The sequence below is a fragment of the Fistularia commersonii genome, chromosome 15 (genome assembly GCF_037954325.1).
Source record: "Fistularia commersonii isolate RoL2024-O1a breed Wild chromosome 15, RoL_Fcom_v1.0, whole genome shotgun sequence".
Classification (NCBI taxonomy): Eukaryota; Metazoa; Chordata; class Actinopteri; order Syngnathiformes; family Fistulariidae; genus Fistularia; species Fistularia commersonii.
The window spans coordinates 7,201,184-7,215,784 of NC_141298.1; the positions used below are offsets into that span (position 1 = coordinate 7,201,184).

The 14,601-nt window shown below is 37.4% G+C and overlaps 2 protein-coding genes across 2 annotated transcripts; one reads left to right on the forward strand and one right to left on the reverse strand.

Moving 5' to 3' along the window:
- Nucleotides 1–341: 341 nt before the first annotated feature.
- alkbh4 (alkB homolog 4, lysine demthylase) lies at nucleotides 342–3,701 on the reverse strand. The gene is made up of 3 exons (XM_086160511.1): nucleotides 3,399–3,701; nucleotides 2,578–2,769; nucleotides 342–2,237 (listed from the first exon to the last, which is right to left on the reverse strand). Exons 1-3 carry the CDS (start codon nucleotides 3,510–3,512, stop codon nucleotides 1,719–1,721), a joined length of 825 nt encoding a protein of 274 aa, XP_086016637.1. The 5' UTR covers nucleotides 3,513–3,701; the 3' UTR covers nucleotides 342–1,718.
- A 32-nt stretch (nucleotides 3,702–3,733) lies between these two features.
- On the forward strand, nucleotides 3,734–14,368 carry lrwd1 (leucine-rich repeats and WD repeat domain containing 1). The gene is made up of 16 exons (XM_086160601.1): nucleotides 3,734–3,811; nucleotides 4,720–4,801; nucleotides 5,638–5,872; nucleotides 6,613–6,732; nucleotides 7,012–7,155; nucleotides 7,241–7,291; nucleotides 7,572–7,820; nucleotides 8,206–8,323; nucleotides 8,400–8,503; nucleotides 8,860–9,070; nucleotides 9,195–9,267; nucleotides 9,518–9,661; nucleotides 10,366–10,469; nucleotides 10,923–11,081; nucleotides 12,520–12,629; nucleotides 13,075–14,368. Exons 2-16 carry the CDS (start codon nucleotides 4,722–4,724, stop codon nucleotides 13,222–13,224), a joined length of 2,052 nt encoding a protein of 683 aa, XP_086016727.1. The 5' UTR covers nucleotides 3,734–3,811; nucleotides 4,720–4,721; the 3' UTR covers nucleotides 13,225–14,368.
- The last annotated feature ends 233 nt before the right edge of the window (nucleotides 14,369–14,601 follow it).

Sequence of the window (14,601 nt, forward strand, 5' to 3'; positions counted from 1 at the left end):
TTTACATATTGTTTCGTACATTTAATTTCACATCACCTGTTATTAAAATGATGCCTGTGATAAACTGAAATCATCAGCATGCTCATGTATGACGCAATGAAGTCTGCTTCACTCGGGTCGCATCTTCTGAACAACAATGTGCAAAACAAGAGCTTAAATACAGAAATATCTACAACTAAAATGGGACAAATAACAGGAGCGAGAGGGCCGGTATTTTAAAATTCTTATCAGTCTTTTTCTTTTCACAGTCAGCAGTGTTAAGTAAGCTGGAGCATACTTGTATCACGCAGAAAAATTGAGAGTTTGTTTTTTGGAATTTTCATTGAGGAGGAAGAACATTTAGACAAACAGTGTTTATCCTTTATTCAGAGAAAGGACATCCATCTGAAGCTGTCTTGTTTATAGCAGATGATCACAAGACTTTATAGACCCTCTCATTTAAGCGTCAGTCCTTGCAACAGTAAAAGTGATGAGTGGTGAACTTGGGTGGTGATCTTAATTACCGCAAGTCGAACGGGAAGTGAAAAACTCAAAAGGAAATAAGAGCCACATGAGTCTGCACTCAACAAATCAACATTCTTCACTGTCATTTTCTGATCATTAAATTCTGCAGAGAGAAGTTGTAGAGACAACATCAAAGGTTTTTGTTTTTTAAAAGCCTGAAGTATACCAAAGGTTTGTAAAGACACTGATATCTGGAGACAATTAACTCTCTAACCTCAGCAGAAAGTATATTGTGATTATAGCTGTCAGATTAAAGGCTATCAACCTTTGGGGTTATTTAGGGTGATGTTTTCAACGCAGAAGGAACGCTGTTAATTCATAGCCAAATTTGTTTTCTCTGTGGCATTTGCATGCTCCCCTGGGACCTATATGGGTTCTCAATGGAATTTACAGCTTCCTCTCACTGTCCAAAAACTAAGGTGGGTGATTTAAGATTCTAAAATGACCACAGGTGTTAGTGAGTGTGAATGGTTACATTTACATCTGACAGCTATGTACTAGAGGTATCAGATACAACCTGAACGCCACATGTTACCCAAAGCTTGGATTACGCTCTAGTCCCCAACGGCCTTAAGTGCCAGATAAGCCTATAGAGATGGATTAATGGATGGATAGGTGGGAACTGTGTTTGTTACTTTTACAGTATCTTCACAGTAACGGTGAAGACTTTAAACCTGTTCTTTGCATTCCAATTCAAAAACCTTTAGCCTCTGTGATTTACAGAATTTAATAAACCAGAACATGCAACTAAGTGTGGATTAGAAGACATTAAAATTACTGACATTCAACAAAAATTGAATATAAAGACCTCTATACATTTTTGTCCCACTTTGTGTGTGTGTGTGTATAATGTCAGCAACATTTGCTCAGGAGGTCGACAGCTTCAGCTATGATGACATGTCAGTCTGAGGCATCGTTTTGAATGGAAAATAGAAACTATTTCTGTGGGCCTGCAGCATCAGTTACCATGGCACCAGATAAATCTGAAGCATCAGGAACCATTGGATGATGATGGGGGTTTAAAACATTAGGTCATGATGGTGACATTGTGGGCTCTAGAACATCAGTTAGCACAGAGGAATTTTTTGATGTTGCTCTGGAGTCCAGAGCATCATTTTCAAAGGCAAAATTTCCCAACAAAAAGTTCCTACCTTAGCTAAACTGCACCTGATGTATGCTTTACTAGTTCATGGTAATACCAGGTACAAGCTTATCTAGATCGGCGTTCCCTGGAAGCTTAGTGCTACATCCAGCAGCTGTCTACCCAGCTTCCCCTGTGGCCCACCAGGCAGGAAGTCAGCTGAAAGTTCCCTGAAGGTACTGCACACCCGGCGGTCGTGCACATCGGTCCTCAAGATAGCATGCTTCCAGTGGTGCCTGGCCTCGCCATGCAGTACCACCAACGATCGCCGAGGTAGTCGCACCGCCACATGGATCTCTTCAGGCCCAAACACTGGGTGCCCCTCCTCCAAGGACATAGTGAGAACTGTATCTGACAACAAGTTGAGCGTGACCAACCGCTCCCCCCACAGCCAGGCATCATCCAGATGGGGGTCAATGGATGATCCACGTTCCGGACAATATTCCAAGTTGCATTGCTCCACAGGATGGAAATCTACCAGATCCGGATCCTGCTGCATTCGGAGGACTAGGTCCCGGCTCCACTCAGGAAGTCCAGCAAAGGCACCCAAACGTACCTTCTTCTTCTTGAAGTTCACTTTTGGGCCAAAGTCCTGTGGATCAAAAAACACAACTTTAAATCAAAACAATGATCATGACCACATACTACAAATAATACTCGATACTGTCATTATTTCTGCTCATTCATATACACATTGTGAAAGCAGGGGCTTCAAAATTGAGGGATACACCCTCAGATAAATTGAAAAATCTTTAAATATATCGTTTCAGTAATAATAAAACTCATTCCAAATTTCCCGTTAAAAATCTTTTAACAGGTTGATTCCATATCTGGGCTTATGTCTTGATGATTTTAGAGTTGACAGACTTTATATTGTTTGTGTAAAAATGTAATGAAATGCAACCTAATGATTTTAGACACATTTTACACACCTGTTTCCTTCGACCAGACTGTGATGGCATCCAAGTGTTCTGGTCCATATTACAGATCAGCTCCTTCTCCTCTTCCTCAGATATGAAGTCCTCCCACAGGATGACACCAGGAAAAGGGAACGAGGCCACATCTGCTGTATTGTCACAGACAGCATATCTCATCTCAGGATTGTACTGGAAGTGACGCACCACCTTTATGGATTCAAAAACAAAAATTACTGCCAGTGGACTATCTGAACTGAATTTTGAAGATGTTGATTGGACTTCTGAAAAAAGCACAATTAACATTAAAATAAACGAACTGGACTTACAATATACAGTAATATAGCATTACAAATTAAGAGAAGTAGAAATGACATTTTTTGCCAAAAAAAAATGCGTTAGTCCATGTGTCATTACCCATCATGCCTAAATATTTAAGTATCCTTAAAATAAAGATAAAAAAGTTTATCCTCAGATTTGTAATATAAATTGCTGAAAAAAATTGCTAAAATTAACATTTAACTTGACAAAATCTGAAAGAAAAATATTTCTCAGTCCATCTGGATACGTTGTGGTGTCTGGATTTGTAGAAGCGGTAAAAAAAAAGGTATTTCCAAATAAATCAGATATTTTTTCGATGAGACAACAAAGTGATTCAACTTCGAAAGTACTTTTACACGTAGTAATGGCGATTAAAAATGCTTGGGGTAATTTTAATTTGCTGGTCAAATGTCCCGTGAAAGGTTCCGTAGCAAGCAGTGAACAGCTAGACACTATGAACCGTACTCGTTTTGTAACAAAAAAGTATATATTCAGAAGTTTTCGATAAGACATTTAACCTTTGAGTCCTTCGCTTGAGAAAAAACATTTTCTTTAAGCTTTTCGCACAGTAGACATCGGCGTATCCCTTTACAAGCGCACAAAATGTTGCCATCCGCGTCGTCAGGAACCATCTTTCCTTCTTCTTCGTTGGTAGTAAGTGTAAGAAAAGGATAACTATCGCTCCTTGCGTACCGTTGAAGAAATTTTGTTTAAAACTGTCTTTTTGACGTTTCGTTTAGTCCATTTTGAAGTAAAAGGCGATTTATCATAACCGTCCACATTGGACTAACCGGAATTCCTTACATTTTCTACAATGCCGACTGAGATGGTTTAACCTATTTCTCTTCCGGGTTATTAAGCCACGCCCATCGGAAGTACGTCGTTTCCCCGGGAAAACTCGCCCGTGAATCGTGTACCCGAAAGTAAAAAAGTAAGTAAAGGTAATTAATTACATGATATATTACATGTGTTTGCTTCGAAGTAAAAGAAAATCATACGTTTCATTTCAAGCTATATAATTTGTAGTGTTTGTAAATTTGGTCGTGCACGAATAACTAAGGAAAGAACAATTAGCTTTACCACATGGCTCAATTTCTTTGACTAGACGGAAGGTAGTTTCTCTGCATTTGTTGACTCGTATAGTCTAAAACGTTTCCTTAAATTCACTTAACAGATATAATTCAATTCAACGGGAAATTATGTTTCTTAATTGGGCATTTAATGAGTATTAACAATACATCAACTCGTATCTCCAGTCTGCAGCCTGGAGAGGATTTAAATTCATACTACTCTCAGATCGACCATCGAGAATCGTACTATAAATTATACACATTCGACAGCATTTCAAGTTGTCATAATCGCTATTTAGTATAGGAAATACTTCTTTATCTTATGTTTGTAATCCTTTTTGAACAACACGAACATAAGCGTGTCACGTGTATCAACCAAACACGCCTATGAGTCGTCCTAGGAACATATTAGTTACTTTTAAGCCTTTCATTTTTGCAGGATTTTTTTTTGTAATTACAAATAATTATTCTTTGCTTGTAATTTCTCTATGTCTTTTGTTTTTGTGTTAGTCTGTGTCTTTGTTGGTCGTCTGCTTGGACGTGATCATTGTGAAAGCGACTTTCCCATCAACATTAGTGTGTGAAACTAAGATTTCATTGTTAAATAACTCTCCTTTGTGTTGTTCTGTGTCCTGAAGAGACTACAATCTGTAAGCCTGGGTGTGTTCCCTTCTTTTACACGAGGCTAGCCTCTCATCTAAGAAGAATATACTATATATTGACTTGAAGAAACTTAAGGTTTTACTCGTTTCTTTTCCCACTTCGAAAGACATGGTGAAAATAACAGAGGCACTGCTGCTGGAAAAAGGCTCTCCAAAGACCAGCAAGCTGGAGGAAATCAAGAGCCTCAAGTAAGTAATTTCATTAAAGATATCAGTTGTAGTTTAGATGATACGCCCCTCAATTTTCGTTAGTTCCCTTCCCACATATTTGGAATTGTTTTCAGTTTTCAAGTAATTTTGTGCTGAATAATGATATTGTGAAAACATGTTTAACATTCAACGTGATTGATAAAATAGATAATTATTCCACTATTTACAAGTTTTTCCACACAGTGCTGAAGTTGGGATTGATTTCCAATTTATTTTTTCCCACATGACTCAGTAATGAGTTCCATGAGCTAGCATCACAATATTGGATTATTGTAGCTGAAATAATTTCTTATATTATTTGTTGTCATTCTGATAATGAGATTCAAAGTGTGTATCAAGAGAGAGAATCTTTAACTGTGTACAACAGTGCAGAACAATCACACTATGCAATGGAATGTTGACTATTTATGAAAACACAGATGTCAACATCACATTTTAGAATAATCATAACATCCCACTGAGCGCTATTCACAAATGAATTGCGCCCTAGCATGCTTTTCATCGGAAGAGAGAATTCAGATAAATGGGAAATCACTTTTTTCATTTAATATTACAATTATTATTGACCCCATATAATCCTTGTACACATGATTATCATTTGTGATATCAATATCTTGGATTGACCATTTTTTAATAAAGCCATCAACTAAATGTGGTCTTAACTGAAATTTACAAAAAAAAAAAAAAAAAATCAGTTTTGAAACTTTTTTGCACACCGATGTCTGAAAGACAAAGAAAAAGTGATGATATTGTATGCTGATAAAAAAGGACGGGTAAATATTGTAATTTGTATATTTTGGATAATGTTATTTCAGTTTGTCAGAAATGCGTCTGAAGCAGCAAGACTTGCCGGTCCGTCTTCTATCGCGCCTCAAGTCCCTGCAGCGCTGTGATCTGTCAGGTAACAGAATCACCAGCTTTCCGGACCATCTGAAGCTGGCAGAACTTCAGTATCTGGACCTGAGTGACAACCAGATGGAGGACGTGACCAGTCTGGGAGCGCTGAGCCAACTGGAGGAGCTAAGACTGGACAACAACCTCTATATCACGGTGAAAAAGCAGGGTTGGGGATTAACATACTTACATGCCGAATCATGATAAAATGTGATGCAGGCTTGATGGAAATTCACACAAATGAACATGAGGTTGTCCTATAATTGGCAAGGAATTTTTGAGCAAGTGAAAAAGACGCAAGTCAATTTTCGCCCCCCTGGGTTTTTTCATCGTTCTGATTTACAATTGATTTATTGATGTCCTGAATTAGAGGCAATGTTTAATTAGTAAAAAAAATGGTAGCAATGCAGTAAAACTGCAGTAATGAAACAGGCAATGAAATAAAAAAATGTAACCCATCTTTACGGTTGAAAATATTTTACAATTTCCTTCATCATTATATATGTGATTTTAAACATATACAAGCAGTGTATTGCATCTTGCTCCACATTGTTGCCAAAACAAGTTGGTATTTGAAATCCTCCTGTGATTATAAATTACACTGCCCATGCAGTAGTCAACTATAATTCCTAAGTGTTAAGAGTTCTTCACTGAGTGTCGAATATTGCTAAATCTTGCAAATCATGAATGGAAATCACTGAAAATCTGACCTTGATCTGATGTAAAGGGAATATATTTGTCAAAGTACATTTGATAATCCAAGCAGATCAGAGACCACTATTTCCTGTCTGGTGTTGTACATAGCTACACATTTACACCACACTGCACTGCAACCTCCATTTTTCAAATTGTTACAGTGGTATGATTCATGTTTGTTATGGTAACTTCCTTTCCAGGTTAGTGACAATTACAAGTTGATGGTTTTACTGCCAAACCTGCGTATGTATAATGGGAAGGATGTGACTTCCACTGCGAACCATGTGCGTTTTGTCTACACTGAGAACCTCCAGACTAGGGTAAGAATTTGTTTAGCTTATTATCATAAACTAATTTTCCTAGGTTCATGACTTTTATTTCTCAGTTATTGCTTGTTGTTGCTAAGTTAACATTTCTTTTTCTCATCACTTTTTCTTTCATATTAATTTTCCTGCTATAGAGCACTGTCATACCATGTGTACATTTGACAATTAAAGAGATTTTGATTCTCATATGACTAATGAACAACCAGCAAATTGTCGCCCTCTAGATTCAATGTGGAACAGAAAGTTGAGTATTTCTTTATTGTTTTTCTTTAGGTCAGAGCAGTTTGGCAGAAGGGCTTCAGCCTCCCAGATCCCATCTCAGCAAACAAGATGGCAGCCCTGGAGATCAATTTTGTCAAAGCGTGTCAGCAGGTGAAGTTTGGACCACCTACAGCCAGCAACTTCACCAAATGGCAAGTGAGTATGTGATGCCTTCGGAGTCATAGATGAAGGTTTTGTGCTGCTGCATGACCTAAAATGCTCCCCCTCATTTGTTTCTCAGATGGAGATTCTTGCCAAGGAGTATTTGCTTTCTCTGACTTCAAAGCAAGAGGTAACTGCAAGCGAAAAAGAGAAAAAAGAGGAGTGTGTGCGTGAAGAATTACTTTGGAATGTCCTAAAAATCAGCAGATCAACGTGGTGTTACCAAACCATGAGACAGAAATTGCTTTGAATTTACAAATAAATTGCCTTAAAAAGGAGAAAGAAATATGCAAGGAATTTCAGACACAATAAAAGTTAACAGTCTAACATTAAAAACATATAAGATGGAGAGTTGTTTGGTGTAACCATGTTTTTTTTTTTTTTAATTTTGTCACATTCTCTTTCATTAGGAAGACTTGCCTGGTTCGAAACGTAAGCAGATGACTACAGATGCCGCCGGACTGACGCCTTCTAAAAAGACGAGAGGCCACCAAGCTGTCATAGAGTGTCCTCGGGAACCTTGCAGCCCCTCGAAGCCCCCCTGTTCCAAAAGAACCGCTGTTTTAAGTAAAAAAGATGGAGACAGGAAACATAGCAACACAACAAAAGAGGGCTTGAAAACTAAAGATGTCCCTTTTGGAATAAAGAGTCAGAGTCAGGTAATAAAATATCCATAACATATGGTGATTTGCTTTTTTTTTTTTTATTAACTTTAATGAAACACCACTTGGGAACCCAGCAATGAGTCACATTATTATTATCTGGAATCTGGCAAATAATGCCATAATAATCACCAAACATATCCAGAAATATCACTTGCACGATGAAAATTAGCAAGAAATTTTACTGAAAAGTTGCAAGAAGCAAGCTGAAAAAAAACAAGCAAAAAAATTGTGTGATAATTATCTGGAAGAAATTTGCAGAAAGCTCAAGAAATTACTCAGAAAATTTGCCTGAAAAATCAGCAAGAGAATAAACAAAAATGGAACAGAGAAATCACCAGAAAATAAACTCAGACTAAGATGTTTTTATTCTTTGTTGCAGCAGCCGGTGCGTCTGAAGGTGCACCACATCCTGCAGTGCCACAGCCGCCAGGATAGCCTGGAAGACTTCTCCACCCAGCTTTGGGCCTGTTGTTTCCAGCCACAGCTCCATGCAAACGGTACAATTTCGACCTCTTGCCTGCCCCCCTGACGAATGAACGTCACCCGCGTAATGACGTACATGTACATCTGCAGGCTCCACGGAAAGCCATTTGGTTGCAACGTGCGGCGGAGACGCCATCTGCATCATCGACTGCGAAAGTGGGCTGGTGATGAAGAAGTACAAAGTCCCTGGAGAGGTTTCTTTCTTCTTATCCTTTAAGGGCCATTATCATCCACCCACTTAAGAGATTCATATGTCAGTCCGTAGAATGTAAATAATTATAACCAATGTCAAGATTACCGGTTCTGAAAATTTCTTTTCGGGAAATTATCTCAAAATGGACGAGAAATTATTTTAAGTGAGCAACAATCACCAAAAAAATAAAAAAGTTATCAGCAAAAGTAAAAATGTTAACCCTATGATCAAAGCAGACAGAGTTTTGTATCCCTATTTAAAAAAAAAAAAGGGTTTCAAATCACCCCAAAATACAGATTCATTGTAACTTTTTTTTTTTTTTTTTTTTTTTTTTGTATCATGATGTTGTGAATGCAGGAGTTTTTCTCTCTGGCATGGTCCATTGTGATGATGTCAGCGGAGGGCCAAGCCTCGGCTCAGCATTGCATTATCCTAGCAGCGGGCGGGAAGCGAGGCCTGGTCAAGCTGATCCACCCCAGGAATAAAGTGGCTTATGGAGAGTTCCGGGCCAGTCGGAAGGCTCTCTCTGTCCTTCGCTTTCACCCTCGCAAAGGAAACTTCCTCTTCAGTCAGTCTATTTGAAGTCTTTCAAAATAAACTACTACTACTTTCACTTTGTCAGCTCACAGTGCGAAACCAGTGCGGTGTCTTTTCCAAGGTTATACTCAGCAATACTTTTCAATCTATTTTAGCTGGATCTTATGACAAGAAGGTGGTGATGTGGGACATTGGTGGCTTGAACGGTCACTACAATTACAAAGTTGTGTGAGTATGCCCTACACATGATCCAAAAATACTTAAAAATGTGTAGAATTCCCTTAAAAAAATCAGCAAAAATTATCTTAAATGAGCAAGAAATCATCAATGAAACAAGCCCCAAATTACTTGACAATCAGATAACAATTACTTGAACTGCAGCAAGATCAGCAATAGTCGATTTATGGTATTCTCCGTTCATTTTTTTAATCATATCAATTTTTATTGTCCGCTCATTGTTTTGTGTTTGTGTGTCCAGTCAGCTGTTGACTTTGGAGACAAGTGACACTCCCCTGCTTCTAGCCCTGCCGCCCTCCTCCCCTGACACACACTTGCTGGCAGCTTGCGAGGATGGACTCCTCTGCTACAACACACAACTTTCCTCTAGCAAACCAACGAAAAGGTGAGGCTGTTAATAGATTGATGATAATAACAATTTAGATTTATATAGCGCCGCTTATGAAACCCAACAGCACCAACAAAATACCAACAGACACAATAGTATTGATACTATTACTAATAGTGATGAAATAGTTGAAAATAACTATTTTTTTTATTTAATACCTAAAATTACACCACAGTAAATTCACTTGATTAAGTATAATTAGTGTTTGAATTACTATTTGGAAAACATTCACTTATTGATCATTGTTAAAATATTGTCTTTTGACAGCTTGGTGAGCATATTTGTTAAGGAGGACACTGTTTGGAGTATTTTCTATTAATTTCCTTCTGTATAGAAACTCTGGCACAACAATTTCCTTCGTGATAAATAAAGTTGTTCTTATTCTTATTCTGATAGTGTCATGTCCATGAGTAGATCAAGTCAGTAAGAAATTGTCTGAGAAATTCAAGGAATTGACAGATTCAAGCAGATTCTTTTTTCAAAAATAATAAACAAATGACATAATTGTTATCAAAAGAATATTTAAAAATCACAACAGAACCTGCAAAAAACTACTGAAAATAAACTAGAAATATCTGCTAAATGGCTTAAAACTGATCCTGAGATGACCCGAAAAACCTTTTTATTTAGAAAATCCTCTGCAGCAGCTCTCAGTCGCCTGCAAGGGGCAGCTTATCTCTAAAACATGTTTTTCAACACAGGTCCAAAGAGATGGAGATCACCTTTCCTATTTATGAAAAGGAGGACAAAAATAACAACTATCATACTGTTGACGGCCTGAGCTTCCTGGCGGATGACGTCGTGGGTAAGTGATGTAATCTATTAGAAATACCGTGACATTAAGCACACAAGGTACAATGCACAAGGAGTTACCTATTGGTAAAGAAATAGCCTGCATATTTCTAACAACTTATCTGAAAATGATGTATGCATTTGCAAAGATATATGTTGCTTAAAATTGAAATAAATTAACAAGAAACTTGCTAGGAATTAATGAGGGACCACCATAAAATGACATACATATAAGATATTACCAAAAGGTAAGCTTTAAATTACTCACCAGTTATTCCAGAAGAACCTTCTCCGAAGTTAAGTGGAAATTCTAAATTAATTTCATATTAGCTGCCTCATTTTATGATATAGTTCATTTTTTTTCCAGGGTTAGTGCAATCCAAACCATGTGTTACTATAAAGAAAACCCAAATCTATTTTGGGGGAATGAAAGATGACTTAAAATGGCATATTTCTTCATTTGCAGCATCTAAGAACTTACTTCACAACTGCATCTACCTGTGGAGTTGGCCCAAGACCAAAACCCAGAGGCCCGACCGGAACCAAGCTGTGGCGGCGGTCATTCTAGCCAAGTTAAAGTGGACCGAGACTGAGATCCCTTACTTGGCTCTCAGTACATGCCCAGGTAAACCAGACTTGAGCCACAGAGCCCTTTCATACAATCAGATAAAATCCCCGTTCAAAAGTGCCATATTGTTGTCTCAGGTTTTTTTTGTTTTTTTTTTTAATGACATGTCAATTGATTTACGATGTTGTCTCTGTACCTATTTGTTCTTGCCATGGACAACCGTTTTTTGGATATTTGGCCTGCTTTTTGCCACGTCAAATTGTATACATTGTAGTTGTTTGACTTCTTTGCTTGCACATTGCTCAGTGTTCCAGGGGACTTTCAGGGGTCCAATGATGATTCCGATATTACAGAGGTAACTAAACCAGTCACAGTATAAGATAAGTTAAGATAAGTTCATATAAGTCAAGATAAGATAAGATAAACTTTATTGATCCTCAAAGGGGAAATTCTTTTGTCACAGCAGCATAATATGAATATGAAATTAAATATGAATAGAGAAACAATTTGAAAAATCAAAAGACATCCACCAATAAATAGACAGCAGGAACAACAACAGCAACAATATCAAGGATAAGAATGGACAACAGAATGAAGAAAAAAAAAAAGACAGTCAGAGTAGATAACCAAAACTAAATAACATCATAAACAGAGTGACAATAGCAATGATAGGAATAAAACAAATAAACAAAAAAAGGCAGGAAGTGAGTGGGCTGAGACCAACGGGATAAAAAAAAGCAGATTTAGCTGATGCTTATTTGTACCCATTTCCTCCGATTCTTTCAGAAGTCCACAACCACCTCCTTGGTCTCGGAGATGTTGAGTAGGTGGTTGTTCTGTTTGCTCCACTCAACAAAACTCACAATCAGATTGTTAAGCAACCCTAAGGACACAATAACTACAACCCCCAAGAGAAAACCACACAAATGTACTGATTTAATATCTAGTTAAACTTCCATCACATAGTCAATCACATATAAAGGCAGCATTGATTGTTGTTGTAAATTCAAAGCATACAACAAATCCGCACTAACACCAAGGAGCTAAAGAACAGAAATAAAAAGTACAGATCAAATCCGTACACGGTGAAAGCCTACGGCGAGGTAAAACTGCATGGTAAGGACTATGTGAAAGATTTCACCTCCATTACTGGATAAAACACAGAAACTTTGGTTTTGTTTGATAAATACCTTCATCCTCCACAGTGTGCTGTTTTATCACTGACTCTGTGTATTGTTTTTCAGAAAAGGATGTTTGCCAGTCCGGGTTTACATTGAATGTGACGGGGATGCGGTCTTGACAAAAAATTGTGTTTTAATTTTTTTCAATTTTGAATTTAAGCTTTCTTTTGAAAATGTTGACGAAAAGGCTGTGGAAATGTAAAACCGCCAGTGATGAGGATATATTTGAAACATGCGTGGAATAGAAGCTGTGTTGAGAAGGTCAATCTCGGCTTGATACCTTTTTCAGGTAAATTCTGTTTATGCGTCTCCAGGTCGAGGATTCGTTGCCTGTGGAGATGACAAAGGTCGTCTGTGGACATACAACCTGTCTGACCTCCAGGGGGAAGATTTCCAGAAGGGGAAGCCCGTAGAGCCCACAGAGGTACAAACCCGTCTACTTCCTGACAAAAATTCAACCTGCTTAGATGTTGACCATCGTTTGACATATAATCCAAAAGTTGTTTGTTAATATGTATGACAGTGATACAATGTTCCGCTTACTCAAAGGTAGTTTTTTAGTTTTCAAGGGAGTTAAAAAAAAAAAATGATTGTACTGTTTTTTAAATGGGTCACTAAATTACTGGTCATTTCTTCATGGGACATGGGCGTCTCTAATTTTTATACTGATTTTGGGGGGATTGTTTTTCTTACTTTGACACATTAACTTGTTTGTTTTTTTTTGTTGTTGTTATTTTGGATTTTTCAAAGCCAAAGTCATCGGCCAGTTTTACGCATTTTTCAAAGTCTTCATTTTTTTTTTATATGTCTACATTTTGCAACTCAGAGAATCGGAAAAAAATAATGACTTGTATAAATATGCTTTTCAGGTCCTAGACTGGCCGAAGCCATTGAGGAAGGACAAAGGGACTCTAGTAGATGGACCCTCCATTAACAACCTGACAATGGATACCAACCTGAAGTACCTTGTGACCCTGAGTGACCAGAACTTGGTGACTGTGTGGAAGAACCAACACTAACTGTGTTTTTCTGTGTGGGCTCGTATGTCCATCAAAACCCTGAAACCATCAAGGGATGACTGCATCGTGGAACTTCTTGGGAATTTTTATGAAACTATTAGAGTAGTGTTGGAACCTGAAAAAAACTGCAACTATAATGAACTGGCTAAAAGCATCACGAGAACATTTTGCAACTTTTTTTGCAACATTTGTTTCGCGATCATTGAAAGCATGATCATTGAAAGCATTCATAGAATGTTGATTGAACCTTGAAAGACTGTTCTGTTCTTTTATTTTTTATTAATCTTAAAATTGTTTTGAACTACAACTGAGGGTAAGGACATACAGTCGCAGCATGATGTGTTTTCCCAGTTAGAAAATGCTAAGTTTGGTTTGTAGTTCTCATATTGTCAAATGTTGTAATGAGACACACCATACTATATGTAAAATAAGAAAACTGGCATGTAAATATTCTACTGCTGCTGAATTTAAAACACTTTATTCCAAGTTTTTGCCTTTTTAAGGGGCGGGGGGGGTATTGTGCAATTAATGTTGTTTACAGACTAGTCAGTGTCCAGGTTGATTCAATTTCCTAGATTCTGGAGTTGAGGAGGGGAGAAAACAACAGATGAGCTGTTTTTAAAAAAAAGAGAATACTGACTAAGTGTAGGCAGTATGTGTGTGGACGACACTCTGTTCATTTTTAAGGGGGGGTACTCTTTAGTAAAAAATTCAACTTTTAAGTATTTTTAAAAGTCTGAAATTGAAATGTGTGTGTACACAAAACTATAAATGCTGTCATTAGTTAAACCATGTACCTGTATTTCTCTCAAGAAAACCTCTTTGGGAATATAAAAGATATATCCTGAACATGTTTATAGTGTTTGGTTATATGCTTCTTAATTTTGATGTAATTTCCACATTTTTAAAAGCTCTCCATTATTTTTTAGCAATTTTGAGATAATTTTTGGACCTGTTTTTAGGCTTTCTTAGAAATATTATTTTAATGAAAAATAGCCAATATTTCACAATCAACTAGATAATTGACATGGATGACAAGGATGTTTGAATTTGGGAAAATGAACCAAATGAAAGATTATTATTCTGATCTCTGATTTGTGTTTAAATGTACCTTCAGCTCAACCCCATTTAGTGTGAATTGCTGCCGAATCGGTCTAGTGTTAAATCTGTCCGACTACAATGATGTCGCAATAAATATATGTGACAGGATCTTTTTTTGCTTCCTTTTCCCTCTCTTTGAAATGTTCCCTTTTATTAACTCTTGAATCACGTCATTCCACCTCATCATTTCTATTTTGGCAGCTAAAGTGGGATAAAATGTCATTCTTCTTAAAAGATTTTCAGGAAACAGTTCATAGGGAAACTTCAGCAGCTTGG